The 26,912-nt window shown below is 46.7% G+C and overlaps 7 protein-coding genes across 9 annotated transcripts; 3 read left to right on the top strand and 4 right to left on the bottom strand.

Annotated features, from left to right (window-relative positions):
- Positions 1-2,615: 2,615 nt before the first annotated feature.
- On the top strand, positions 2,616-3,495 carry LOC112349106 (non-specific lipid-transfer protein 3-like). Its single transcript, XM_024682891.1, has 2 exons — positions 2,616-3,032; positions 3,240-3,495. The coding sequence occupies exons 1-2, from the start codon at positions 2,690-2,692 to the stop codon at positions 3,416-3,418; spliced, it is 522 nt and encodes a 173-aa protein (XP_024538659.1). The 5' UTR covers positions 2,616-2,689; the 3' UTR covers positions 3,419-3,495.
- Positions 3,496-3,588: 93 nt separating this feature from the next.
- LOC9656410 (shikimate O-hydroxycinnamoyltransferase) lies at positions 3,589-5,425 on the top strand. Its single transcript, XM_002977761.2, has one exon. The coding sequence runs from the start codon at positions 3,919-3,921 to the stop codon at positions 5,158-5,160; it is 1,242 nt and encodes a 413-aa protein (XP_002977807.1). The 5' UTR covers positions 3,589-3,918; the 3' UTR covers positions 5,161-5,425.
- A 2,804-nt stretch (positions 5,426-8,229) lies between these two features.
- LOC9656409 (triacylglycerol lipase 1) lies at positions 8,230-11,220 on the bottom strand. Of its 2 annotated transcripts, none has more exons than XM_024682882.1 (12): positions 11,069-11,220; positions 10,791-11,000; positions 10,457-10,520; positions 9,929-10,053; positions 9,771-9,872; positions 9,563-9,703; positions 9,400-9,510; positions 9,200-9,343; positions 9,086-9,132; positions 8,951-9,033; positions 8,807-8,902; positions 8,230-8,746 (listed from the first exon to the last, which is right to left on the bottom strand). In XM_024682882.1, exons 2-12 carry the CDS (start codon positions 10,992-10,994, stop codon positions 8,445-8,447), a joined length of 1,419 nt encoding a protein of 472 aa, XP_024538650.1. In that variant the 5' UTR covers positions 10,995-11,000; positions 11,069-11,220; the 3' UTR covers positions 8,230-8,444. The 2 variants fall into 2 exon arrangements, with proteins under 2 accessions (XP_024538650.1, XP_024538651.1); XM_024682883.1 differs by lacking the exon at positions 11,069-11,220 and adding an exon at positions 10,641-10,714 and having other exon boundaries at positions 10,791-10,833.
- A 55-nt stretch (positions 11,221-11,275) lies between these two features.
- Positions 11,276-14,167, bottom strand: LOC112349103 (pentatricopeptide repeat-containing protein At3g09040, mitochondrial-like). Its single transcript, XM_024682878.1, has 5 exons — positions 14,067-14,167; positions 13,966-14,004; positions 13,855-13,908; positions 13,758-13,802; positions 11,276-13,692 (listed from the first exon to the last, which is right to left on the bottom strand). Exons 1-5 carry the CDS (start codon positions 14,139-14,141, stop codon positions 11,299-11,301), a joined length of 2,607 nt encoding a protein of 868 aa, XP_024538646.1. The 5' UTR covers positions 14,142-14,167; the 3' UTR covers positions 11,276-11,298.
- Positions 14,168-18,074: 3,907 nt separating this feature from the next.
- On the bottom strand, positions 18,075-21,033 carry LOC9656404 (pentatricopeptide repeat-containing protein At3g24000, mitochondrial). The gene is made up of 2 exons (XM_002977597.2): positions 20,936-21,033; positions 18,075-20,885 (listed from the first exon to the last, which is right to left on the bottom strand). Exons 1-2 carry the CDS (start codon positions 20,964-20,966, stop codon positions 18,115-18,117), a joined length of 2,802 nt encoding a protein of 933 aa, XP_002977643.2. The 5' UTR covers positions 20,967-21,033; the 3' UTR covers positions 18,075-18,114.
- Positions 21,034-21,076: 43 nt separating this feature from the next.
- On the top strand, positions 21,077-23,053 carry LOC112349104 (pentatricopeptide repeat-containing protein At2g13600-like). Of its 2 annotated transcripts, none has more exons than XM_024682886.1 (4): positions 21,077-21,225; positions 21,281-21,365; positions 21,460-21,551; positions 21,616-23,053. In XM_024682886.1, exon 4 carries the CDS (start codon positions 21,704-21,706, stop codon positions 23,024-23,026), a length of 1,323 nt encoding a protein of 440 aa, XP_024538654.1. In that variant the 5' UTR covers positions 21,077-21,225; positions 21,281-21,365; positions 21,460-21,551; positions 21,616-21,703; the 3' UTR covers positions 23,027-23,053. The 2 variants fall into 2 exon arrangements, with proteins under 2 accessions (XP_024538654.1, XP_024538653.1); XM_024682885.1 differs by having other exon boundaries at positions 21,457-21,551.
- Positions 23,054-23,360: 307 nt separating this feature from the next.
- On the bottom strand, positions 23,361-25,274 carry LOC9656177 (cytochrome P450 78A4). The gene has a single exon (XM_024682881.1). It carries the CDS (start codon positions 25,000-25,002, stop codon positions 23,380-23,382), a length of 1,623 nt encoding a protein of 540 aa, XP_024538649.1. The 5' UTR covers positions 25,003-25,274; the 3' UTR covers positions 23,361-23,379.
- Positions 25,275-26,912: the final 1,638 nt, after the last annotated feature.

Genomic DNA, 26,912 nt, shown 5'->3' with positions numbered 1-26,912 from the left:
GCAGACCGCATTCGGCCACTAAGTTTTTGGGCATGTGAACCTCATATTGTGATGAAGCTTGATGGGAGTATTTGTTTCTGCATCAACTATCATCCGTTAAATGAAGTAATGATCCCAAATGTGTACCACTCTTCCTCACACTGCTGATTTTTTGGATCGTCTAGGGTGAAGTCATTGGTTCACTAAGCTAGATCTTGCTTCTGGGTACTAACAAGTACCAATGGCTAAAAAAAATTTTCCTAAGACTGTTTTTTTTACACCATTTGGTTTGTACAAATTCTTGGTGATGCTGTTTGGTTTAAACAATGCTCTAGCAACTTTCCAATGGATAATGGATGAAATTTTTTGCGATATGCCGGAGGTGACTGTTACTTCATTGATGATATTTTGATCCACTCGGAGGGGATATGGGTGGAGCACATTTGTGATGTTTGTAAAGTGTTGGATCAACTACGAGACGTTAGTTTAAGGTTGAAGCGATCAAAATGTGTGTTTGGGTCCAAAGACACAACTTATCTTCGGTACCATATTTCCCATAAGGGTTTGCAAGGTGATCTTGACAAACTTGTGGCTATTATAATGTTTCCTACTCCGAAGTGTGTGAATGATATGCAGCGCTTAGGTGTAATATCTTGGTCGTTTTGTGGATCATCTTTCCAATTGCATTGCACCATTGCAAGTGTTGTTGAAGTCATCAACGTCATCTTTCATTTGGTCTCCGGATTGTGAGCGAGTGTTCATAGATCTCAAAGAGCTATTAATGACTCCTCCGGTTTTGGCATATCCTGACTACACTCGACTTTTTATTTTACACATGGATGCTTTTAATATTGGTCTTGAAGGTGTGTTAATGCAAGAGAGTTCGAGTGTGCTTGGTCAGCACCATCCCATTGCATATATAAGCCATATATTACAACCAACAGAAGTGAAATATTCCACGACAGAAAAGGAGTGTTTAGTAGCAGTTTGGGGTTTCGAGAAACGTCATGCATATCTACATGGTTCTCAGATGTTACTTGAAGGTGACCATGCTGCCATTACTTCATTATTGAAGTGAAAGAACTTGGTTGGTCATACTACTCTGTGGGCTTTGAGAGGTATGTGGAGCCTCTTGGCTTGAGTGAGTTTTTCTTCGGCAAAACTTTCTTTGGGACGTTTGTAGAGCACATTGTCTCCTCAAGTTCTCGCTTCACTGACTCCAGGCCGCCGATATCTTCCCAAGAAACGTCTGGAACTTCCACGAGCTGCGGAAAAATAATTGATTGTTAGAAACGATTGGGTAAGGAGATCTATACTCACTGTTTCTCGGAGCGCTGATCAGATATATGATTTTGATGTTGTTCATCGCCCTGAGAGTTCTATGGCTGATGCTGATGCTTTTTCTCGAGCTCCTCTTCCTTCTCCACTCTGTTCTCATGTTTCTAATGAGCCTATTATTCCAGCATCTGTGGATTTTCTAGACAGGGATTCTATGCCGTCAGCAGTTACTATATTTGACGTTTAAGTGTCCACAAGGTGCAAAGCAAATAGAAAGGACTATATCGGGTGTTGCAGCAAGTTGGACCACAAGTTTATGAAGTTTGGCATAACGTCTAGCAGGCTGATCCTTTAGACATTGTGTATGTGCAATAGTTGAAACACTTCATACAAAGGGATCATAAGCAATTAATATCACCTATAGATCCACCTATACCTCCTCCTGACGTTCCTTCAGATCCTGACCCATCTATAAAAGAACTTTGATAGTCTTCCATTATTCCAAGAGAAGGGAATGATGTGAGGGCCAAGTTTATGGCTGCGATGCCATATACTAATATTAGTGTTGTGGGATTTTGGTAACTATTAGATTGGTTTTAATTTGGACTATTCACTCCTATATATAAACTAGGGTTTTTGGGCTAATTGATATGCATATTTTTTATATTCCCTTTCCATATTCCAAGCAGTCACAATTCTAAAATTTAATTTCAAAATATAAGCATTTATTCTGATAGTTTTTTATGCTAAATTTTAGCACTAGTTAACATCAATTGAATCATATTGAGGTGTGGATAAACCAGGTTTGTTTGGATTTAATTCTTTATATATCAGAAAGGTGCGAGTAATTCCATTGCTTGATACTTTAATATAATCCACAGTCCAAGGAGCACTTATTGATTGAAATCCACTAGAAGAAAGTCCATGTCTCATTGAGAAAAAATTAATACATGTCCCACTCCTTGTATATTGATCAAGAGAACATGCTTCAAAATCATTGCCATCATTGTTTAAATTGTAAAAATAAACCATTGTCTCTGCTATTTGATTAAATGTTGAAGCAAAATCAGTTGCAATAGTTACAGATACATCTCCATCAGTGCCATATCTATTGAAAATATTTCCACATTTAGTTTAAATTGTAATTTCATGGTTGCACTGCAAAAGTTTTGTAAAATTAATTAGTAAGTAGGAAAAAAAAACTTAAATAAAAAGAAATAATACGAACAACACAAATTCCATAATGTAAACTAAAACTTATTCCTAACACAAAAATGCTCTTATTTAAATGCGGTGACCAATAAAGGTCCCGAGTAAAAATTTCTAGAGAGAGATTATTTTGTATTCGGTCCAAGAAACGGTCTGGTCAACATTCAAACTTCAAAGGCTTAAAGGAAAGAGCCCTAATTTCCGAAAGGGGAAAAGCAAAGCCATGAATCTTCTTCATGCTCTTGTTCTTCTTCTTCCTCCTCTGGCGCTGGGCAGCATTCGTGCAGACGCGATCGCTCCCTCCGGCCCGGCGGTGGAGGACTGTCAATCGCTCCAACCGCTGCTCTCGCCGTGCGTACCTTACGTCCAGGCCCGCCAGGCGGCTCCATCGGACGATTGCTGCACGGGTCTTGAGCACGTCGTCCGATCCAATGCGAGCTGCGCCTGCGATCTCGAGCCCATGGCCTCGGGCGTCGCGAGAGACAATGTGACACTCGCCATGCTCGATCTTCCCAAGCTCTGCAGCCTCGCAGTCTTTGATCCCTCTTCCACTTGCAACATCCAAGGTAAACTTCCTCTCGCTCTTCTTCCTTCCAGTCCTGGAATGGATCCAAAGTTCCTTCGTTAGTTCCTGGTCTTTTGCTCGATTGCCTGATCAAACCTCTTGCGTTCTCTGGATCGATGAACTGTTCTTCTTCGAAGTCCCTGTTTATTGCCTGTTTCCTTTTCCTTGATGCTCGGCACCATCAATGACTTTCCAGTTTCTTTGGCAGCGAGCTCTTTGTCACCACCTCCAAGTTTCATGCCCCCTACACCACTGATACTCTCGTCCGCGGATTATTCCTGGAGTTCACGGCCATGGATGCTCCCAGTCTTTTTCGTCGCGATAGATTTTTTTCTCATCTATCAGTTTTCCACTCGATTCGATGCAGCTGCGCAAGTAAAAAAGTGATTTTGTTCTTTATTAGTTCGTTGCCATCAAGAGAAAGACTAACGGACTAAACAAATGCAAGCTTTTGGTTTGTTTTCTTCGATCGCCGCCCATGGATGACTATCTGCCTTTGTTTATCGATTTCTCTCGTCTTTTGATGTTGCACGAAGTGAAGGACTCCACAAAAGCTACGGAAACAATGGCCCGCCACGATACAAGAAAGGACTTTCCTGGAATCATTTTAGTATGAACTCAAGGACACGGGAATATCTTACAGCTCGAGTAGCTTTTTCGTACTTTTTCCACTCCACAACGTTGATTGAGAACCACCGGATATGCACTACATTGCTTCAGAGAAAAGTGGTAAGATCTGGTGTCCTTGGAAGAACATCTTTGACTTCTCGAGATTCGTGCCAGCAGACGGTCAGAATCTCAAACAGTAGCGATCCCAAAGTGCTAAAGACATGGCAAACCTTGTATAAATTATAGGCGGAGACCTCCACAGACGATGTCAAGTAGCCATGAAGTTCGAGTCCAGGCAGCACGATATCATCAAGCCAAAGCTTCCTTCTCCAGCACGGGAGCCGATAGCTCTGTGTGTCCTCGATCAAATCTCAGCTCGCAACTACATAACGTTTGTCTTGCTGTTTGCACCACCTCAGGATCAGCCACTGTCCTCGGAAAGTCTCAAGAAATCCCTGTCCGGAGCACTGTCCGTGTGTTATCCTTTGGCAGGCCGCTATCGACTCCTCCCCGGCGACAAAGGCCTCGAGCTGGAATGCAACGATCGTGGAGTTGACTTCTTCGAGGCATCTATGGATGAAAAGCTGGAGAGCTTTGAGGAGTCACGCTGCAATGCCCTGTGTCCCTGTGGCGAGTTTCCAGCCGAAGATGTCACGGAAGTTCCTCTACTGCTCGTCCAGTTGACAAGATTTAAATGCGGAGGCTGGAGCTTGGGCGTAGCGATGCATCACAGTGTTGGAGATGGAGCTGCCATGGACCTGTTCATGAAGACGTGGTCTCACTTCGCTTCAGGAGGCCATGATCTCGTTCACCCTCCCTGTTTCGATCGTTCCTTCTTCAACTCCAGCAAGACCTCGCCGGCTCTAGAGTATGACCAGGATTATACTTCTCTTTTCAAGACCTCTGCCAAGATCAAGCCTTGCATGTTTCGCTTCACCAGCAGCCAGATGCAAGTTTTGAAGGACCAATGCGATGGAAACTACACCCGCTTCGAAGTCTTGGCAGCTCACATCTGGAAATACAGCACCAAGCTTCGCAAAAAAGCGTGGAAGGAAGCCAAGCTTGTCATACCTGTGGATGGAAGGACTCGACTTCCAGGTCTTCCCAAGGAGTACTTTGGAAACGCGACTTTCTCCGCTCAAGCCATCGCTCAAGCTGACGAGCTGGTGGCAAAACCACTGTCTTTTGCCACAAAGATTGTCCACGACGCCATCCAGAACGTATCAGGCGATTACATCGGCGGGTTCTTGGATTGGATCCAGCAGCAGCACAACGTCGACATGATTCCATCACTGTGGTCGGAACCAATCGTGCTTACCAGCTGGGCTCGATTTTCTCTGTACGAGCTGGAATTTGGATGCGGGAAGCCTGTGCTTGTCACCAGCCCTGGAGTGAGATTGGCCGATACCGTCGTCTTTCTCCCGTGGTCGAGAGATGGAACCATGACCGTTGTCATCCAGCTTCGTGAGGAGGAGAGGGAGAATTTGCTTGCCAGCCCCGAGTTCCTGGTTACTCCTTGAATCATCTGTGGATTAAATATAAATAACGTGAGCAGTGTGATAGAACAATGCCGGGATCTCGTCCTATCCTCCACAGACATTAACGATCAAGAAGCTCATACGCTCTATCTATCCCAGTGATGAAGCTCCGGCAAGATTCACATGAAAGGATCCAAGAAACGCGAGAAATCCTACGAAATACAGCCCTCGCCAGGCGATCCAGAGCTACCAATCAGGAGAATGCCAGGAAATCACAGCGCTCACCTCGCGATTCCGAAATAGCCGATCCAAGAACCCTAGAAATGCGAGGGTTAGTTATTTTTAGTAAGTAACTATAAATGGGAAAGCAAAAGGCTATAGGTAGTTAGTTAAAGGGATTATATAAGTTACGGGTTTAAAAGAGGATGGGTTGGCGATGAAGCTGTCGACGATTCGGATCTTTTGGGCAAGGATTCTTGCGATCAAATGGATTCCACATCTTCTTCAAACACAATGTGGAGGCCCCAGAAGTAACAAAGCTCACTGTTTTCGACTCTTTGGCAAGAGATTGACCAAGGGCGACGTAGATACACTACACACATGGATCATCTCCGTCCAGGAGGAGTCGAAGCTCCCAAAACTTAACTAGAAGATTTCCATGGAGTTCGTGGTGCTGTGTTAACTTTGCTAGCATCATAAACCTTTTATCATTTTCCATTCCTTACATTTAATTTGAATGAAAGTGATTCCAAACTTTGGTGCCAAGGGATTCATGAGTAAAAGTAGACAATGAGCGAGCTCTCCCTCACATAATAAATGCATTGCGTTGTGATCAAGCCCCAACCACTCTTCCCCTTCATACTCACAAACTGCACCCTTTTCGTGAATAACTTATGAGGTGATGGTTATAAAAACATTTAGTAGGTCTGTGTATCTTGCTAGAAAGCAAATTATTCACAAGAGAACAAGGATGCCTTGAGCAGAAGAAGAGTGGCATGTTGACTAAGCCAAGGCCCTCTTTGATGGAATGCATGAAGGTCAACAAGTTATTTCACTTTAATCAGTGCCCTAATTTTACACATGTCCATATTTAAAGGTAATGGTTTGCCAGAATATCACAATTTTTCTATTATTATTATTATTATTATTATTGTTATTTTTTAGGACATTGTAAAGTGAAGAATTATTGTTATTATAATATTCTAGAAATATGCATAAAGATAAGCAAAAACTTTTTTGTAATTTTTATGAAAAGTTTTATTGTTTATCTATGCAAGCTGTATAATATTTGAATATTTTAACCTCCAACATAGATATCAAAATTTATTTTTTATTCATATTTATATTTATTTGTTATTTAGGGTTCTAGGGAGATTAGATAGATGTAATGAGGCCATATATTCATAATTTGATCAATTTTTATTTCGCTTTAAAATCAAGTAAAAAATTAATTTTATACCCATCAATTTTTTTATCACTATCAATGAAAATATCTCTCATTGCATGGATTTACCAATGATTGCATACAAAAAAGAAATTTTTACAAAAGTAAAAAGATGTCAAGTAAGCTAATTATAATATCCATATTCACAGATAAGGAAAATGACAAAACTATTATAAAGAAATCGAAAGGTTATATATAAAACTGTTATTTATATTAAAGTTATAAATATATACATAAAAACAATATAAATATTCCTCAACTAAACTAGTGAGAAAATAAATATTTAATTTTATTTATCATAATATTTTTATCAAAGAAACTTATAAATGTGATTTATTATATTATATTAAAAGATTAAAAACATTATTGAAAAAACAAAGCTAAATCTTTTCTAAATATAATTTCAGAAAATGATTTATATTTAGATCTCTACACTTTTATAATTAATAACAATGAATGTTCACTTTCTAATGCTTTAACATAAATAATAGTAACAAAATAAAAAAATTTAAATTGATGGTATTATAAATAATTTTTAACTAGTTTTAATATATATGTTCATGAATTTGTTAATTTAATTTTAAAATATATCAATTTTACTCCTGTAAATATATATATATTTTGAAACTTATATCAATAGTTAGTATATATATATATATATATTAATAATAGTCCACACCAAAAACTTATTACCAATTTTTTATATTTAAAAACAAAAAACTAATACTGAAACCAAGATTGAGTTCGAGGCCATAGTCGAGACTGAGATTGAGACCAAGTCCGAGTCTGAGTCCAAGTAAACTAATTAATATTGAGGAAGCATGATTGGAAGAGGAGATCTACATGTGGAAGAGAGCTTGATTTATGTTGAACAGTTAAAATTGAGAAAATATTTTTGGCAAAAGTTTGTTTTCTTACCATGGTTTTTGACTTGATCAAATAAAGGTTATCATTACTTAAATTTCACAAGTGTATCCTACATATTTGCCAACAAATTTGCCTTTATATAAGTTTATTATTCTAAAGTTTTTATGGTATAAAGTGTTTATTTTATTTGTATATTATATATCTAAATTTGTTTTATAATATTCTACAATTAAAATAATAACTAATAATGTTATATAGAAAACAAAAAAATGGGGAGGCTTTATGCCATTAAGTTTTCAAAAAAACTTACTAATATAGTGTTTTATGTATTTCAATAATAAAAATTAAATAGAAATATGTTGAAATTTCAATAATTGAATAAATTTATTTTACTTTGATATTAAATATAGAGCTTTGAAAAATTTATATAAAATAAAATATTTAATTTTTTAAAACATATATAAGTTTTAATAATCTTTTATAAATATTTAATAGAGTGTTGATACTTTTAATAATTAAGTTATTAACTAATAAGCACTACAAAAGTATAAAATACTTTTAACAAAACTATTAGATAGATTTATTTGTATATGTTGAATGGATTGTTTTGTTTGAGATATTCAAAAAATCTATGAAAATGATTTATCATGTACAAAATGTTTTTTTTTTAAATATTACTTAGTTGGACAACAAATTAATCATAGTACTATAGAATTAAGTTGACATCCCTGAATTAAGTTGGTTAAATATTTATACATTGCCACCATATGCCATCTTAATTGAACTAGCTAAAAGGCTCAGAGCAAAAAGTAACAGGAGCTACATTTCAGTGGCCACAAACATGTTTGAATCGGTTCCTCCATTGCAGCAAGATGGAGCCGATTATCTCACTCCAGATCGCCAGAGAAACTGGCAACTCCCAGTAGATCCCCTCGAAGGATCTGCAAACAAAGAAAGTCTCACACTTCCTGGCGCAGCCGCGGGAGAACGAAAAGCCTTCACAGGGTGCCACGTGTCACCCAGCGAAAAAGGAGAGTACCCGACCGTACACCTTGTCCTTGGCATTGAGGCCAAGCACGAAATCAAAATGGGCATAGTCGGGAATAAAGAGGTGCTGTGGGCGCGAGGGGAGCTCCGCGATTAGGCGATCCACGTCCGTTGGATCCGAGAGCGCGTCACGCCCGCCGTTGATGAGGAGCAAGGGGAGTTGACTCGGGATGCCGGTCAAGTCGTACGAGGGCGGCGACTTTGACCGGTACCGCCGGAAGTTCTCGGTCGCGCCATAGTCAAACTTGCAGAAGGTCTGCGTACGGTACTCTGTACGATACAAGCATTTGTTTCCCGGAAAATTGGAAGGGAACACTTTTCTGAGCTTACGCTGTGCGAAGTGCTTCATGTTCTTGGCGGAGGTGTCTTGGAGCTCGTAGTTGTCGTAGAATTCCCATCGGCTGTTGTTCAAGCAGCAATTGTTCCCTGTTTTGGAAGATCTGAGTGAAATTCATGGAAAGGAAGATTACATACCAGTGAGAAGTGTGATCCAGTTCTTCTGGCAGAAGTTGATGTTGTTTGGGCAGAGGTAATCCAGGAGCTGCTTTCCAGTCCGTCTGTTTTGGAGCAGAAAAACTATGAGTGACACACGAACTTCCGAAAGCTTACGAGCGATAGGTGAGGCTGAACTGATAGATATGAAGAGCGTCATAAATCTGCAAAAGTCGAGAACCTTAATGAAAAGCCATTCAGTGCAAAGTTAAAAAAACGGGTCGATTCTACCTTATCAAGTTGTATGGCTATGCCGGCAAGTCCGATAGGTGAAGTAAAATGGTGTAGATAAGCGATGGGAGCGAGCATTACTGCCTTCTCGATGTATTCTACCAATTGGCCTTGAGAGAATGCTGCAAATGCTGCTTGTGTTCCCTGGTTGTGGAGAAAAAAGCCGAAACTAAAAGAAAAGAGAAAAGAGTGCTGGATACCTCGGAATACCCAATGAACTTGATCTGCCTGCCAGTGACGGCATACGTATGCTTGATCATCGCAGAGAGGTCATACCGTGACAATTCATCCACACTCCAGTCCCAGAAGCCCTGCAAGAAAAGATTGTTTCGTCACATAAAACTTTCGAGAGAGAACACTCACTTGATCGCTTCTCCTGTAAGAAACATGGCCGTAACTGAAGCTTGTAGTGCGCGTGTTTCCAAGCCACACATCATAACCGGCATCTGCGAGGATATATGGCAAAGATTCAGAGGGAGGATTGAGCACCCAGATATCACCACCCTACAAGAACAAAACAACAAAATGAAAAAGAGAAAAGAAGAGTAACCAGGAGGAAAATGGAACTTACGATAAGAACTCCATGATACAAGAAGACAGGGCCTCGGCTTGCAGGAGACTTTGGACTCTTGATCCTCTGGACACCAAGAAGAAAACTGTCCTCCGTTGTCACCTGATTCACAGACCCAAAGCTTAGTTAGACTTCCCTCTGCAAACTTCAAATTTTACCATGTACTCCTGGCAGTCGTAGCTGTATGGATGAACCAGCTGCCTGCACAGACCATCGCTCCTTTCGATCCTCTGCGCTGGTGGAGCAACTGCTAGTGCTGCTGGCTCCCGTTGTTGCAAGACAACTGCGACGATCAGGGGGAGAAATCTTAGTAAAATTTGCTGCCTTAACTGTCGGCACAACGAGAAATCAGCCGCCATTTTCAAAAAACTAGAGAACGAGAGCAGAGGCAGAAGATGCTTGTGTTGTATCTGAAAAGAGAAAAGGGAACGGAGAAGGGAAAAAAAGGAAGGGAAAAAATGCACCCAGTTGAGTTCTGGGTGTTTCACACACTAGAAATGGTACTTGGGAGTATGGCAATAAATACTAAAGCCACACAGGTCGAGCATTCAAGCTGTTGGTATAAAGGAGGGAAAAAAGAGGAGAGAGAGCGAGAGAGGGAGAGAAAAGAAAAATCCCTGGTTGTTGCTGATTGTCAAAAATCACTCTGTTCTTGCCGACTTTTACGAAAGGAAAGGGAAGCAAACCTGGGGAAGTTCTCGAAGCTTGTTTTCTCGCAACCTTCTTTTGGGTACTGTCGAGATTCCCTGCCTGTAGAATCAGAAAGGAATTAGAATTTGTCGACGATGAGAAGGAAAAAAATTCTGCAAAACGAGAAGACAGTGAAGGATTTTAAGACCATGCGATGGGGCACTGCTGCCTGCCACTTACAAGAGTTTGGTGATCGAAATCAATGGAAGTTTTTAGCATGAGATGGACTGACTGATCGAGTTAGTTGGATTTCCCTGTTAGGTGGCGAGAGGAGAGAGTGGTGAGAGAACTAACAAGAAACTTTTTTGTACGAAAGAGAGAGAGGCGCACCTTTTGGAACGAAAGAGCTGTGTGAAACGGATGCTCGAACACAAACATAACATTTTTGTCCAGCTCGAGGAGGCTGATCGTGGTGCCGAGCCGAGCGAGTCTTCTGCTGGAATCAAAGCGATCACGAGAGGTTGTTGCGGTTAAATTGGATCGATCCCCACCTCGTGACACCTTTTCTTTCAAAACCTCCAGTTCACACTCCATTGAGTTCTATCAACAACTTTCGCACAGAGCGACTGTCAAAGACAAAACAAATCAAGACGAATACGAAAGCTTACCGAATTTCGCCTCCCCAAAGTCAAAGAATTGTTCACGAAAGAGGAATGGATGGCTCGGATAAAACTGCAGCGGCACAAAACTTTGGAAAATCAAGAGCTTTGTCCAAATTTCGTCCTCGCTGTTCACTTTTTCCTCTTTCCCAAAAGTAGAATCTTCGCTGCAAAAGATAAAGAAAAAAGAAGTCACTCCACTGAGTAGAAAGAAGATCAAAAACAGAAAACTTACTCACTCAGCTGCTGCTTTGGCTCGAGTAGATGTTTGACATCAAAACATATCCCGCCGAATCGCTCTCGTCCAGCTTCACCAGAGCCTCAAACGCAAGCTTTCCCACCTCGACATTCTTCCAAGTCTGACACGCCGATAAAAGAGTCCTCCAAGTCAGTGCCGTTGCTTCGTGCGGCATTGTCTTCACCATCTCGACTGCTTCGTCAAACCTGTTTGCCCGGCCGAGCATGTCGACCATGCAATTGTAGTGCTCGAGCCCCGGTTCCATCCCGTGCCTGGACCGCATCGAGTGGAAAAACTTCTTGCCATCGTCGACGAGTCCGGCATGGCTGCAGGTGGTGAGAACCGAGACGAAGGTGGCGGCCGTCACTGCGACACTCTCGTGATCCAGTAGCATCTCATGGAAGAGCTCGAAAACACGCTCGGAGTCGCCTTGAAGGCTGTAGCCCGATATCAGCGAGTTCCAACTTAGCGAGTCCCTTGTGAGTCGCGAGTCGAAGACGTGCTGAGCTTGAGAGGCCTTGCCACACTTCCCGTAGAAATCCATGAGCAGCGTCTCTAGCGTCAGAGAATCCTCGAGCCCCCTCCGGCATGCAGCAGCGTGGAGAACTTTCCCGGCTCGCAAGTCGAGCAGCATCAGGCAGGCCCTGAAAGCGCAGGAAAACGTCCAAACTTTTGGAGAGCACTGATCTTCCACCTGCATTCGCTCGAAGAGTTCCAGTGCTGCCTTGGCCTCGCCGTTTTCTACGTGGCCCAGTATAAGAGCCGTCCAGGCCGAGACGTTCCGGCATGGCATGGAGTTAAAAACCACCCACAGCTCCTCCAGCCTACCACACCTCGCGTACATCTCGAGTAGAGCGTTTGCTACGGAGATGTCCGACTCGCAATCCAGTTGCTTTCCCTGGCGATGCAAAGCTGTTCCTCTCTCCAAGCAGCTGGATCTCACGCCTTTCCCTGACTCGTCGGTGTTCCCTTCTTCTTTCGCTGCGATGTCGATGCAGGCAGTGAGAGCCGCTACCAAAGTCGTCGCGTTTGGAGCACATATGCCTTGAGCTTGCATCCGATCGTAAAACTCGAGAGCTCTCTCGCTTTCACCACCTTCCGCATGGCCGGTGATAAGAACGTTCCATGACGCCACGTCGTGGTGAGCCATGGCGTAAAAAACTCTGCGAGCGTCCTCTAGGCTCCCACACTTTGCGTACATGTCAACGAGAGAGGTGGCGATGAAGATATCCATGTTTCGCGACCGCGAGTGAATAGCCATCCCCTTTTCCAAGCTCTCCACCTTGACAAGCTTCTTTCCATCGATGAGCTGCCCGATTTCTTTGCCAGCCAAGCTCGCGCAAGCCGTGAGAGCTGCCACCACCGCTCGCTCGTCCGGCTCACAAGCTTCCGGACCGCTTCTCATCAGTGAAAACAGCTCCAAAGCCAGCTCCGCCTCGGAGTTTAGCTCGTATCCGACCATCATCGCCGTCCAAGTGATGACTGTCTTGCTCGACATGCTGTCGAACACTCTGCGAGCTTCCACCACGCTGCCACACCTCGAGTACATGTCGATCAAGCAGTTCCCAACGAAGTTGTGCGAGTCACAACCGTGCCTCCGAGCTACCGAGTGAACAGCCACACCCTGCCGCAACGCTTCCACCTTTAAGTTCATCCCGTCGATCCTGATTCCTTCTTCCTGTGCTGCTAAGTTCCCGCAAGCCAGGAGAGCTGCCATGACAGTTCTAGCGTTCGGTCCCGGCTGCATCCTATAGAAAAGCCTCAGAGCTTCGTCGTTCTCCCCGTTCTCCACATAGCCGAGAATGTAAACGTTCCACAAGCTCACGTCGGGGCGAGCTACGGTGTCGAAAACTTTCCGGGCTTGTTGCATGCCCCCACACTTTGCACAGAGAGCCACCAGAGCCGCGGCGACGAAGTTGTTTGCGTGAGAGCCAGCGCGGGAGTAAAGAGCCATGCCGCTCTCTAGAAACTCGAGCTGGCGAGCCTGGTTTCTGGTCGCCTGGTGTGTGTAGGCCATGAGCACCGCAACGAAAGTCCTGGAGCTCGGTGAGCATCGCTTGGAAGCTTGCATGGCGTCGAACAGCCGCAGAGCCTCTTCGCTGTTTCCATTCTCGACGTAGCCGAGGATGAGCGCGTTCCATGAAACCACGTCGCGGTGGAGCATATTGTCGAAAACTTTGCGAGCTTCTACCATGCTGCCACAGTTCGCGTACATGTCCACCAGTGCTGTGGCAACAAACAAGTCGGATTCGTGGCCGGCGTCGATGGCATCGCGGTGGATTTTTCGTCCTTTCTCGACGTCCTTGGAGGCGGAGCATGACTTCAATCCGGCCATGAACACGCATTTTCTCTCGTGTTTTTGTGAGCCCATCTTTGCTGAAAGTCCATTCGAATGCTGGAACACGAAGCACAGTTTTTCTTTGAAAAGGATATAGGTAAAAGTGGTGAAACTCGACTCACCTCTCTCGAGTCGAGCTTTTTTCTTGCTGTGGATTTAGTTGAGCTCTGTGATTCACAAGAAAGAGGTGAGAATTCAGAGCCTACAAGCTTATCTTACCTTCGTCTTTGTCCTCGTGGAAGCCAAGCTCTCATCCAGAAATTCGCTCGAGTGCTGCAAGGATTTCTTTCTCGTTTCGCCTTGTCCTTTAAAAATCGTGTCTCAACATACCTCTGATGGAGAATATCCCGGCCTAAAAAACGCGCTCGGCTGGAAGAACAAGAACGAAGAATCCATTGCAAAAATCTTGACAAAAATCAAAATGTAGCTACCTCTTCGATCCTGGAGGCGCCAGGAATGCTCGAAGCTGTTCTAGCGATGGCGCATTGTCGCGCAATGCGCCTCATTCATTCCAAAGAAACCTAAATGTGCCACGAACTGCGCTAAAACCCTCGAAGAACCCTAAAAGAAGGCACAAAATATATTCATTCGCACGAAAAACTTAGCCAAAACTCTCCTCTTCACTTCTTCTTCTTTCCTCCTCCGCCGCCCTTCTTCTTCCCGCCGCCGCCGCCACCACCACCGCCACCTTTCTTCTTCTCGCCGCCCCCACCACCGCCGCCACCCTTCTTCTTCCCGCCACCATCGCCGCCACCACCTTTCTTCTTTCCGCCACCGCCGCCACCTTTCTTTCCACCTCCACCGCCGCCACCTTTCTTCACTTTCTTCGCAGCGTCTCCGGCCTTCTTCTTTGCGGTTTCGAGCCCTTCTTTGGCAGTGTCCGCCACCTTTTCCACGACTTTCTTCACCTTCTTGGCGGTGTTCTTCACTTGATTCTTCATGTCGAGTTGGGTATTTCTCTTGCCCGGGAAAACTTTCTCGATCGTAGACTTTGGCTTCGTGCTTTTGACGCGGCTGCATTCTTTCCCATAGTTGTTTTTGCTCCCGCCACCCTCGCTCAGCATCTTCTCATCCTCGGGATCAGCCCTCTTCTTCCCCTGTTTGTGCATCACCACCATCGAAATCCAAGACAGTTAAATCGATTGGACATCGCCCATTCGAGAAACTTAAATCCATGTTGCTCATCTAAATGCGAAAGATCGAAGAGAAAGGAGAGAGACTCGTTTACATATGGGCGATTGAGCAAGAGCTTCCTGAAATCTCTACAAATCGATGCCACTCCCGGGCTAGAGGCGGCGGTGGCGGCAGCGGCGGCAGTGCTGAGAGGATTGAAGCTGCTCAATTGGAACGGCGGTGGCGCCGATGATGCCAAGATCATCACAGCATTCGCGCTGGTCGCTGGGGAGGACCGGCATCTCATCAATTGGCCCAAAAGGCCCATTGCGCTCCTCATCGCGATCACTAGTAGTTCACTGGCAAACAATCTTTCCTCCGATCGAACGATCAATCGACGAACCGCGAACCAAATTTGAAGAGCGGCAAAAACCCGGGAGATTGTTAGGGATTTCAAATCAAAACCTTTTGCCACGTAGGCGTCGCCAAGATTTTTAACCCCCTTTTGCTTAACTTCTATTTTAAAGGCAATATAGGTTTGGATTAAAGCAAAGGGTTTTTTTCACTAGTTGTGAGATGGCAAGCAAAGATTTTTCCGGACTGTTGGTTCTTGCGGACGCTGCAGCCTTGCAGCCAAGTTTCCCGAAGACATTTATCCTGAGAAGGAAGCGGTCTCCACGGAAATCCATGCTCTGGAGGGCTCTACTTTGGTTCACGGGGGATATGAGCACCAGCGAGCCCGATTCCAACGGCAAAAGACAAGTGATTAACCAGGAAGCTGGGCAGCTACAAGAGAAGAAAAGAAGAAAGGTGGTGGTCATGGACGAAAGTCAAGGACTGGGACAAAAGGTAAAGATACTTAAGATGGGCGATCGAGATTTCTGTTCAAGGACTGATGAGGTGAAAGATTCCTCCTCCTCTGTTGAAGATGGCGCGATTCAGGCAGCGGGAGACACCAAGAAATCGAAGTGTCACAAGTGGAGACCCCGGAAACGCGAGGATCCTCTCGTCACCTGCGATCCATCTCGTTGGGCTTTATTATTTGGCAAGAAGCTGACCGCCAGCGACGTGAATAGCCTGCACAGATTGCTCATCCCGGTCAAGTACGAGTCGATGCTCCCGAATGAAAAGGTTCTCGTGGAATTTGTGGACGAAGAGGGCGGAGTTTGGGAGCTCCGGTGCAAGAAAGGGAAAACTGGGAGCCTGATCACAACACACTGGATTCATTACGTGAGGGAGCACTCGCTCAAGGAAGGAGACACCGTTTGTTTCTACAAGAAGGTTTCCTCGGCTGATCCTAAGTTTGGAATCTCATTTGCTAGAACTTCTGGAAAGGCAAAAGGTCCTTCACACTAAAGTTTGGGCCGCCTGGGTTTGAGAAAGATGCCAGCGATCTTCCCGTTAGCCCCCTTGGGGAAGAACAATCCCGGTACCGAAGCGTCCCCTGTTCCGTACAAAACTTGGAGAATTTGCTGGGGCGATCTCGAGATGGCCATGGAGTAGTCATTCGCGGAGATCAAATTCCCGTTTACTTGCTTCTCGGCTCCACGGTTTTGATGCACACTCAAGCCCTCGTCGGCCTTTCTTGTGTGATCAAGCTTGTGCCGGAGATCCGAGACGAGGTTTGTCAACTTTGCGACTGTGACGTTGTACGGAGGCAGCTTGTTTTCCATGATCTCGAAGAGCAATGTCCGGATCACTGCGTCCTGGCCGGCTTGGACTCCCATCAATCCGGACACCAACTGTTTTGAAGAAACAAAAAATCTCTTGAAAATCTTCATTAAGACTTTTAGTTCTTTGTTACCTTTCGTGCTTGAATGCCAGTGACTCGATTGCTAGAATCTACGAGCGTGTTGAGGCCAATGTACGGTATCACATATGCAGCAATGAGAAAGTTTGCGTCGTTTTCGTACGGATCAAAGTGCAAAGAACCACCACCATCAACTTCGGTGTGATTGTGGATGAGAGCCTTGCTGATGAGGGAATCCCACACTCCAACACTGATGTTTAGCAATGGCCGGCAAATCGATTGTTTGTCCAGCTTATCGTGGATTGCCCTGTGTGGGAAACAGCTTTAGAAAAAAAAGACTTGAGAGAAAGAAATGTTAATTACCTGATATGACCTGTAGATTGGAGCCCAAGTTCTTTGGCAACATGCTCCATTCGTGTAGAGAGTTGAGCTTTGCGGCCTCCAACAGGCGGTGGCCCCTTCTTCGCAAGCTTTGCATTAACTTTGTCAAGCCCGTGTCCAAACGCTGCATGGAGGAAGAACTCGGCTTGGAGATAGTGAATGTTGAGAGCAAGGTTGATTCGATCGACATCGCTGGAGGTGAAGTTTACTGGCAGCGGTGGTGGCGGGCACAAAGGCGGCAGTGGCGGTGGCGGTGGTGGTAGCATTGGAGGCCACGGAAATGGAAAGGAGGGCCATGGAAAGTGTGGGATGATGTTATACCACCAGGGAAGTCCATCGTTGTCATCTTTTGCGAGTGATCTCGAGAGCCGGTTCAGGAAAATTTGATAGGCTCTCCAGAGCTCTTGGAAATCCCGGCTCGTGTTGTTGATGATCGAGTGTGGATGCTTGGGATGTTTTGAGTGCTTTCGATGGTGCTGTAGATCATGGTGGCCGTGATGAACCACTTGATCCTTCTGTGAACTCACAGCTGACGCACTAAAGCAATCGATCAAAAGCAGCAGCAGCAGTGGCAGGAATTTGCCAATCATTTTGCCCGGACGACAGTTACTTTCAACTGACTGTGACCCTAAAGGATATCCAGGGATGTTTTAATCAAATTAAATCGTTAAAATGTTTATTTGTTCAAATCTCTTGCAAAAATGAGAGATGGGATGTCTTGGAACAAAGAAATTTATTTTATTACTATAATCCAAGGAAGTGTGTGAATTTTCATAGATCTTTGAGAAGTTCCTCCAAGTCGACCTTGTCCAATCTTAACTCTTCAAGTAGTTCTTGATTCATCACGAATTCGTTGTCCACCTTTCTGGGTTCTCCAAGTTCAAAGAAACTTGCGTGATCCATCTGGGATCCTTCCAGATCCATAAGAGAGCACAACGTTGGAGGATACAGGGCGATCCTCTTGGGTGGAGAACACTTCCTCTTGGTCGACCAAGTTAAACTCTTTGAAGAACGGGGACGTGGAGAACGCTTCTTTTTGTTACACCAAGTCGGCTTTAAGGAATTTGGTGATGGATGATTGATTGAAGAACTCGAGTGAGAACCCATCGTTTTTCCTTCTGATAGAAACCTTTACCTTCATGGATTTATAGAAAACTAAACTACCCTTTGTGTTAATAACCACCTTTTTGCTTTGTTCCTTATTTTAAAAATAAATTAAATAAAATTTAACCGAATTACCAATAGTCTCCACAAGAGCACGTCCCATTGTCAAAGTGATGGAAGCGATGGCTGTCTCTCACCACAATCTCTCTTCCCGTGATCTTGGAGATAAACTTGGTGGCAGTGTGACAGTCCCCACACACGCGCAGGTTCTTGATGATCCTCAGCGAAGTTCCCGGGGCCGTGCTGATCAACCCAAACGCAATCGCCAGCTTCTCGCTGTGATACGAGAGCAAGCGCTTCTTTTGCTCGTCCCCGACGTCGTGAAGCATGAGAGTGGTGTCTGGAGTGTATCCCGCCTTGGCCATCTCCAAGCTCAGCCTCTCCAGCTCCTCCAAGATCTCCGGAGTTCGAGCATTCGTCGTGTCTCCCGTGAAGAACTCGTGGACTCTTCGCTTCACCGCGATGGAGCTGAAAGCCGGCTCCTTCCTGATGTTCTTCTCGTACATGAGCCTCCGGATCTTGGCCCCCTCGTCCTTCTTCCCGACTTCGTCGTAGAGATTCGACAGCACCACGTACGCGGCGGAGCGATCCGGCGTGAGCTCCATCAAGTGCTCGGCGGACTTTCTCGCTCGCTCCACGTCCTTGTGAACTTTGGAGGCTCCGAGCATCGTGGAGTGGATCACCCGGTCGGGCTTGAGAGGCGCCGCGGCTATAAACTTCTCGGCAGCATCGAGCTTCCCGGCTCTGGCTATGAGGTCCACCATGCAGTAGTAGTGCTCGGCTCGCGGGGAGATCGTCGGGAAGTCGTGGAGGAGAGACACGAAGAGCTGGACGCCGTCTTTGACGAGGCCACCGTGGCTGCAAGCCGAGACGACACTGACGAAAGTCACGTCGTTGGGAAGCTTGCCTTCGTGGTTCATCCGCCGAAAGAATCGAAGAACTTGGTCCGCGTGGCCGTGCTGAGCGAAGGCCGATATCATCCCGTTCCAGGAGATCACGTCCGGCAGTGGCATTTTCCCGAACATCTTTCTCGCGAGTACCAGAGTCCCCGACTTTGCGTACATGTTTAGAACCGCGTTGGCCACTGTCATGTTGCTCTCCAGCCCGGTTTCTCGTATGCGATCGTGGAGTAGCTTTCCTTCGGCGAGTGAGGCCTGTGCTGCGCAAGCCGAGAGAGCAGCGACGAAGGAGATTACATCCGGCATGAACCCGTGGAGCTGCATTTGCTGAAAGAGCAGCAGTGCCTCGGAGGAGAGCCGAGGCTGAGCGGCGTAAGCTGTGATCATCGCGTTCCAGGACACCTGGTCTCGAACTTTCATGGCTCGGAACACCCGGGACGCGTCGTCGGTGCTCTTGCAGCTCCCGTACATGTCGAGGATGGCGTTGTCCAGCATCACGTCGGCTTTGATACCGCTCTCGACGATCCACGAGTGGATCATCCTCCCTTTTGCTAGAGCCTCCGAGGTAGCACACAACGGGAGAGCATTGACGAAGCTGATCTTGTCCGCCTTTACGCCGTCGAGCTGCATCAGATGGAGCAGGTGGAGAGCCTCCGGATGCTGCGAGTGCTGGCCGTGAGCTGCGATGATGGTGTTCCACGAGATCACGTCCCTATGCTGCATGGAGCGGAAAACCTCCACAGCTTCTTCCAGGCTTCCACACTTTCCATACATGTTGATGAGAGCGTTTCCTGCGTTGACGTGCCTGTCAAACCGGATCTCTCGCATGAAGCCGTGAATTATCCTCCCCTCTTCCAATCCTCTCGGCCCGGAGCAAGCGTTGAGCACCGCCATACACGCGATCCTGTCCAGCTTCACGCCCTCGAGCAGCATCACCTTGAAGAGCTCGAGAGCCTCGTCCCAGCGCTCGCGCTGGGTATACTGCGTGATCATCGCAGTCGCCAGTATCAGCTCTAGCCGGTGCCTCGAGAAAGCTCGGAAAGCTTGCTCTAGATCTCCACAGCTTCCATAAAAGTTGACGAGAGCAGTGGCGAAACTAGAGTCGTGTAGATGATCATGTTCTCTCTCCTCGACGCAAAGCTTGACGAGCTTTGCCACCTCGAGATCCTTGAGCTTGGAGCAAGCATCAAGCACTCCAATGAAGGTGATTCTCTCGGCCTTGACCCCTTCCAGCAGCATCGCGTAGAACACCTGGATTGCCTGCTCGTGATGATCTTGCTGCGCGTAGGCAGTGATCATCGCATTCCACTCTACCACCCTCTTGTGGCGAATCCCATCGAAAACTTTCCTGGCATCCTCCACGCTGCTACACTTCCCATACATGTGGAGCAACGTAGTGCTCACGTAGTGATCGCTCTCCATCGCTGTTCCTCGCAAGACCCCGTGAATCCTTCTTCCTTCCTCGAGAAGCTCTGGATCAGCCGAGCAAGCGCCAAGAACAGCCACAAAGTTCCTGTTAACCGGAGCCACCCCTTCCAGCTGCATCGATCGGAAGAGATGGAGCGCTTGCTCGCTATCACCGATCTGTCCGTGAGCGCGAATCAATCTCGCCCAGGTGAGCGCGTCCTGGACGGGCATTCGATCGAAGCACGCCTTGGCATCGATCAAGCTGCCGCAATCCACATACATCCTCACTAGCAAGTCGCCCATGAACGGCCCCCTGTCCATGGCGCTCTTGCAAATCCGTGCGTGGACCTCCTTGCCGAGATCTAGAGACCTGGAATCCGCGACAACGTCGAGGAGATCGGCGTAGATCCTGGTATCGCCTTGCCGCTGCTGTGGATCTTCGTCTAGCCATTTTAATCGCCGCTTGAGCCATGAATCTAGGCTGCCGGAGCTGCCGAGAGCGCGATGGATGGAGATGTGAGAGAGGAGATGATAGCCTAGAACACAATGCGAGAGCTGTGAGTCGATCGATCGATGGACAACGCACCTGTTCTTGCTTGCTGGAGCTGCGATAGCATCGGTTTGCCCTCATTGGTGATCGATCCATCCCTCTAGCGGCATTGCTTCCATGCCCTAGCTCTACCATTGCTCCCGCCCTAGCTCAAAATTTAGGGTTTATGGAGGAAGAGCTCCAGCTCCTTGGAATCCCTCGCGATCACACGGCGTCTGGATTTCCAGGAGGTTCTGGGGATGTTTTCAAGATCCTGGATTGTTCTTCCATCGCAGACACGGCGATTCTTGTGCGAGGCCATCCACGGCACGGTAGTGCAGGGAAATGTGAGTGATTTTCTTTGCTTGTTCTTCAAAGATTTTGAGATTCTTCGTGTTCCAGCGCCTAGATTTCGAGGGATCGATCACAATCAAGGACTGCATAGCCGGTTTGAAGGCCTGCGGCAGCTCTGGCGATCTCGAGCGAGGTAAGCAGCTCCATCTTGCCGCAAGGGAGGCTGGAATAGATTCAAACAAGTTCGTTTCTACCGCGCTGATCGTCATGTATGGTAAATGCAGCAGCTCAATGCGTGAGGCTCGCCAGATCTTCGATGGGATGCTTCACAAGGATGTAGCTGTGTGGAACGCTCTCATCGCGGGATACGTGGATAATGGTGAGAGTGAAGTAGCTCTGGAGCTGTTCTCGAGCTTACAGTGCTGTGGTGTTCCAAATTCCAGGACTTTCGTGGCCGCGATCACGGCTTGCAGCGAGCTAGCCTCCAGAGAAGATGGTGCCAAGGGGAGAACTAGATGGCTAGAGAAAGGGATGGATTTGCACGCTCAAGCGAGAAGACAAGGCTGTGACTTTGCCAACCAGTTCGTTTCCAATGCCTTGATCGATATGTACGCGAAGAGTGGGAGCATGGCTGATGCGCGACGTGTCTTCGATAGGATGTCGGATCACACAGTGGTTTCGTGGACTGCTTTGATGCTGGGATACACAGAAAATGGAGAGGCTGGCTTGACTTTGGATCTGCTGGGGTGTATGGAAGGTCGAGGCTGTGAACCAAATGCAAGAACTTTCATGGCTGGAGGAATGGCCTGCATAGCTTTGGCAGTCGAGGAGAAGATCAACAGCGAAGTTGTGAAGGTCAGGTGCTGCGAGCTGGGGGCCGGAATCCATTCTTTGGCCGTGAGAAGCAGAAGTTCCGACGTTTTTCTCGCCAACACTTTGATCGATCTTTTTTCAAAGTGTGGAAGCATGGTGAAAGCTCAAAGTGTCTTTGAGAAGATGCCGTGTCACAACGTTGTCTCATGGACGGCATTGACGATCGGGTATGCTGAGAACGGTGAAGGGGAACAGGCATTGGAAAGTTTCTCACTCATGAGAGCTACAGGTGTTCCACCGGATGGCCGTTCTTTTCTCGCAGCTCTCGTCGCCAGTGGTAGTGTAGCGGCACTCGGTGCTGGGAAAAGGATACAGGGAGATGTTTACAGATTTGGGATGGAGAAGGATGCGATTGTGCCATCGTGTCTTGTGGACTTCTACGGCAAATGTGGCTGCGTTCTCGCAGCTCGCCAGCTCTTCGACTCGCTCACTTCTGGAGCAGACTTGACGACTTGGAACTCTTTGATAGTAGCATACAGCCGACAAGGTGACATCACGCAAGCGTTCGAGTTGTTTCACCGGATGCAAGACGAAGGTGTCCAAGCCGACGATATCACCTTCCTGGCTCTCCTGTCAGCGTGCAGTCACGTTGGTCTTCTCGACAAAGGCCGACGGTGCTTCCATTCGATGCTCCCGGGATACAACGTGAGGCCTGGCTTGGATCACTACCACTGCATGGTTGATATCCTTGGGAGGGGCAACGAGCTCGAGGAAGCCTTGGCGTTGGTGAAGTCCATGCCTTTTAAACCAGATGCCTTGACATGGAGGACGGTTCTAGCTGGTTGCCGCAAGTGGAAGAATGTGGAACTTGGAAGGCTGGCCTTCGAGAGACTGCTAGAGCTGGATGGAAGTAATGGCGCCGCTTACGTGCTTATGGGGGCCATCTACGGCAGCACAGGAATGTGGGAGGAGCAAGCGAAGATTTTGAGCTTGAGAAACGTTGAAGTGGAAAGAGCCGAGACAAAGCTTGTGAAGTCATAAACCCTCGGGAAGCAGTGATGGAAAAGTCCCCACCCACGCCGCTCGGAACAAATCAGGTTGTGTTTCCTTTATGGTGCGTGTGCCATTACATCACACACGACGTGCTGGTGGCTCAACAGCTCGGAACTTCTCGTCTATCTCCGAAGCAGCATATCATGTGGTCTTATTATCTTTCCCATGTACTCACGAACGAGATCCGCGATTGAGACAAATGTTCGAGAGGCAATGGGACGCCACCATAACATTCGAGATACTGGTGCACGTATCGGCATAAGGTAAACGACTTATTATCTATGAGCTGACCAGCTTCGATTTGTCGAAGTACAGGCACAGACCTTAACTACAGGCACAGACTATAACACTGTTACCACCAGAGGCTTTACCATCTCACTCGAAAGCTTGAGAACTTCGGTGAGATCAACGGGATGGGCTGGGTCGACCTGGAACTCAAACTTGTGAACCAACCGAGCCGTCCAGAGAAGAACAGTAGCGAGGCCGAGAGCTCGTCCGGGACACACTCGTCGACCAGCTCCGAATGGAGCGAGACGTAAGTCGGTTCCTTTCACATCAACGTCCTGCTCCAAAAATCTCTCCGGGTTGAATTTCTCAGGCTCGGACCAGATGGAAGGATCGTGAGTGATGGACCACATGTTTACCATGGCCGTGGTACCTGCAGGGACGTGGTGGCCACTCAAGCTTACGTCGTGAATCGCCAACCGAGCCCAAGATAGCAAGGGACCCGGAGGATGCATCCGAAGAGTCTCCTTTACAACGGCCTGGAGGTACACCATCTTCTGGAGGTCAGACTCGGCAACTTTGGATTTTCCAACGACGCTCGTGATCTCATGTCGCAACTTGCTCTGGATTTCAGGATGGAGGACGAGCTCTGCAAGAATCCATTCAGTGAGGAGTGCAACCGTGTCAGTGCCTCGGAAAATCATCTCCTGCAAAACACCACGTAAGTCATAAAAGAAAACAGAGGCAGACTTGAAGCTTCTTACCCAGAGAACTGCGATCATGTCCGCGTCTTCAAGCTTCTCCTCGCCATCCAAGGAGAGCAGCACATCCACAAAGTCGGCTTCGCCAACTTTCTTATCGACCAACTGGCGGTGCTCGTCGATGATCTTCTGGACAAACCTCGTCACTTGGGGAACCAGAACGTCACAGCGCTGGAGGATGTTCTGGGGATCGACTGCTTTGAGAGCTGGCAAGTGATCGGCCCAGTTGAATGCACCGAGCAGCTCAAAACCTTCCCTCACCATCTCAGAAAGCCGAGCAGCGTCCTCAGAGCCATCCTCGAAGCTCCTGCCGAACACCGTCTGCATGATGTTGTTAAGCGAAGCTCGCTGGAGAAAGTCCCGGACTCGGACAAGCCCGTGGTTGTTGGCTGCAAAGGTACTCATTGCTTCGATCATCCTGCTTGTCTCTGCCTGACGAGATGGTTCGTGAGCAGCAATCTGGCGTGGAGAAAACAGATAGTTGGATGCAATCCTCCGCAAGTTACGCCAGTAATCTCCATAGGGAGCGAAGCCGATTGCTCGTCCAAACAGGAGCTGCTGTGCCGACTGCTTGAGAGGCCTGTCCGCGAACTCGGAGCTGTTGAGCAGCTCTCGTGCCACTTCCGGCTTGCTGGTGATGATCATCCTCGTGTTCCCCAGGCCGAAGGCCATTAGCTCTTTGGCGTGGTACCTCTCGGCGAGCTTGGCCAGCTTTCGGTGGGCTTGGCCTCCCATCTCCGTCAAGACTCCAAGCACTGGCCATCCTCGCGGCCCCGGGATGGTCTGCTTCTTCCTCAGCGTTCTCCCCCATGCATTGCCACCGGGAACAAGCCAAGCAGCCAGGATCGCCGAGACAGCAGCTAGAACGAGCACGGCCACAGCAGCAGCGGCGAATCGCCATGCATGATCGGTGAGTAAATGCCGGGGGAAGAAAGGCAGAGTGAGGATCCACCAATCGAATCCAGAAGACGACTCCATGATCTAGAGGAGGAGGAAATGCTTTCCTGGAACTCTTTGCTCCTGGTTGTTTGGGAGGTGGCTTTCTTTTATAGCGAGGAGCGACGTTGTTATCCGGAAGGAGAGGTGCATGCTCCAGACGGTAAGTGCCTATAAATTTTTTACTTTTGCTCTCTCGCATTTTTTTTTTCTTTCAAGAAATTATTTGAGTCACATAAGTAAAGAATATATTTAGAATATTCGAGAAGATTCAAGTTTATTTTAAGATATTCTTTAACAATCGAGGAATTTTGTCCGCGTTAAAATCTGCAAAGCCGAAGATGATTTATTCCCAATGAACTCAGGAGGACAATTTCCAAGCTTGCTACAAGTATCAGGACCGGGAAGCTGCCATGCAAGCACTGCAATATAGGATTCAAAGATCCACAGAAGTCACGAAACTGGAGAAATTGAATGGTAAAAAGCTTTGCCTCGTTAAAATGTGCTTCATGAAAACACTTTCTTTCATCTTCTAGCATAGAAAGATCTGCTATTATTTCGTTATCTTCTTGTATCCACGCCTGAGGGGCAAAGCATTAAGCCACCACTCTCATCACATAGCACCTAAGACAATGAATTGAGTCATGGGGTTTCTTTTTCATGAATGAGGTTGTGCTGATTGTTGGACGTCATAATGTTTTTGGAATGAACCTTGAGCATGCCAACTAAAAGTGTTAGAGAGACATTCCCTTGTGCTTAGCAATGAAATGCTGGCTTTCTTCACTTCTATGGTTAATTGATTTAGTTCTTGAAACAAGGAAAAAGAAGCCATTTGCACCTTATATATTGCAGTGGATCAGCCAGTGGATGCGAAGTTTATAAATTCCTCCCTTTTTGAGAGCACCTTTCTAGCATCACTCGGGGGACCAAGACAGCACTTTGTCAGCCACGACGATCTGCAGCATCGCCTCTATGAGGCAACGTAAATCAGGACCAATCATCCCATTAGCAGCAAGAAGAGCATACCAATGAAACATTCAATCAGCGCACTAGACAATGACAATCCATGTACTTCATCCTCTACGTAAAGAAATCTCCAACCAAGTATTTGTCATCGGTACTGTTTGTGTTTCAAGGCCAGCCATTTCTGCAGCTGAAGGAAGCCACCTTGCGTATGTACATTCAACACTGATTCGTCCAAAGGAGGCACGCCTTGCTCTTTGCACAATTCTAAACAGACAAAAAACGTACTGCGAGTTGGCGAAACATAGAACATATAGTGCTCAGTACCTTTGTATGAGTTATAGTCGATGTCATTGTTCAGAACACTTCAGCATACACATCAAGGATGCCGTAAGTGTCCACAAAAGACTGCCAATACATTCTATCATAGTGTCCAGCAGCAATGTTTCTCTGCATTTCAACTCAGGCAGAACCAACATTCTAGAGGAAACAATTGAGCAGAGTAATCAAAAGCAAAGAAATAGCACTTGGTAAATCGCTCCATCTTCCTTTTCTTTCCTGCACTCCACGGTAAACAGGGCTTGAGGGTCTCTTTATGTCACTTATTGAGCTTAGGATCTACTAGTGCGTTTCGGTTATGTGTTCAGAACTTGGTATCCGTCCGTCAAGTTCATCTTGGAATCACTTTGAGAAACAGTTCAAAACTACATTAAGATTATGTTATTTAATGCACAACTGAGCTTCTGGCCTCCTCATCAGGCTCCTCATCCTGGACCTTCAAAATGAATGTGAAAACAATCACAAAGATAGAAACAATTAAAATGAAGCAAAGTTGCTTATCAAAACATATTTCTCGTTGTATTCAAAGCCTTCGCAGTCGCATGCCCTTAGCATCTCTTTGGCATCTAAACGCCCTAATCCTGCTGTGACGGTGCAGAGATGCATTGGAACATGTCAACAAAAGCACCAGGTGATACGGTCTTATATGC

The sequence above is a fragment of the Selaginella moellendorffii genome, unplaced genomic scaffold (assembly GCF_000143415.4).
Source record: "Selaginella moellendorffii unplaced genomic scaffold, v1.0 SELMOscaffold_35, whole genome shotgun sequence".
NCBI lineage: Eukaryota > Viridiplantae > Streptophyta > Lycopodiopsida > Selaginellales > Selaginellaceae > Selaginella > Selaginella moellendorffii.
The sequence above is the reverse complement of the archived record's forward strand: the minus strand, read 5'-3'. Positions and strand labels throughout refer to the sequence as shown.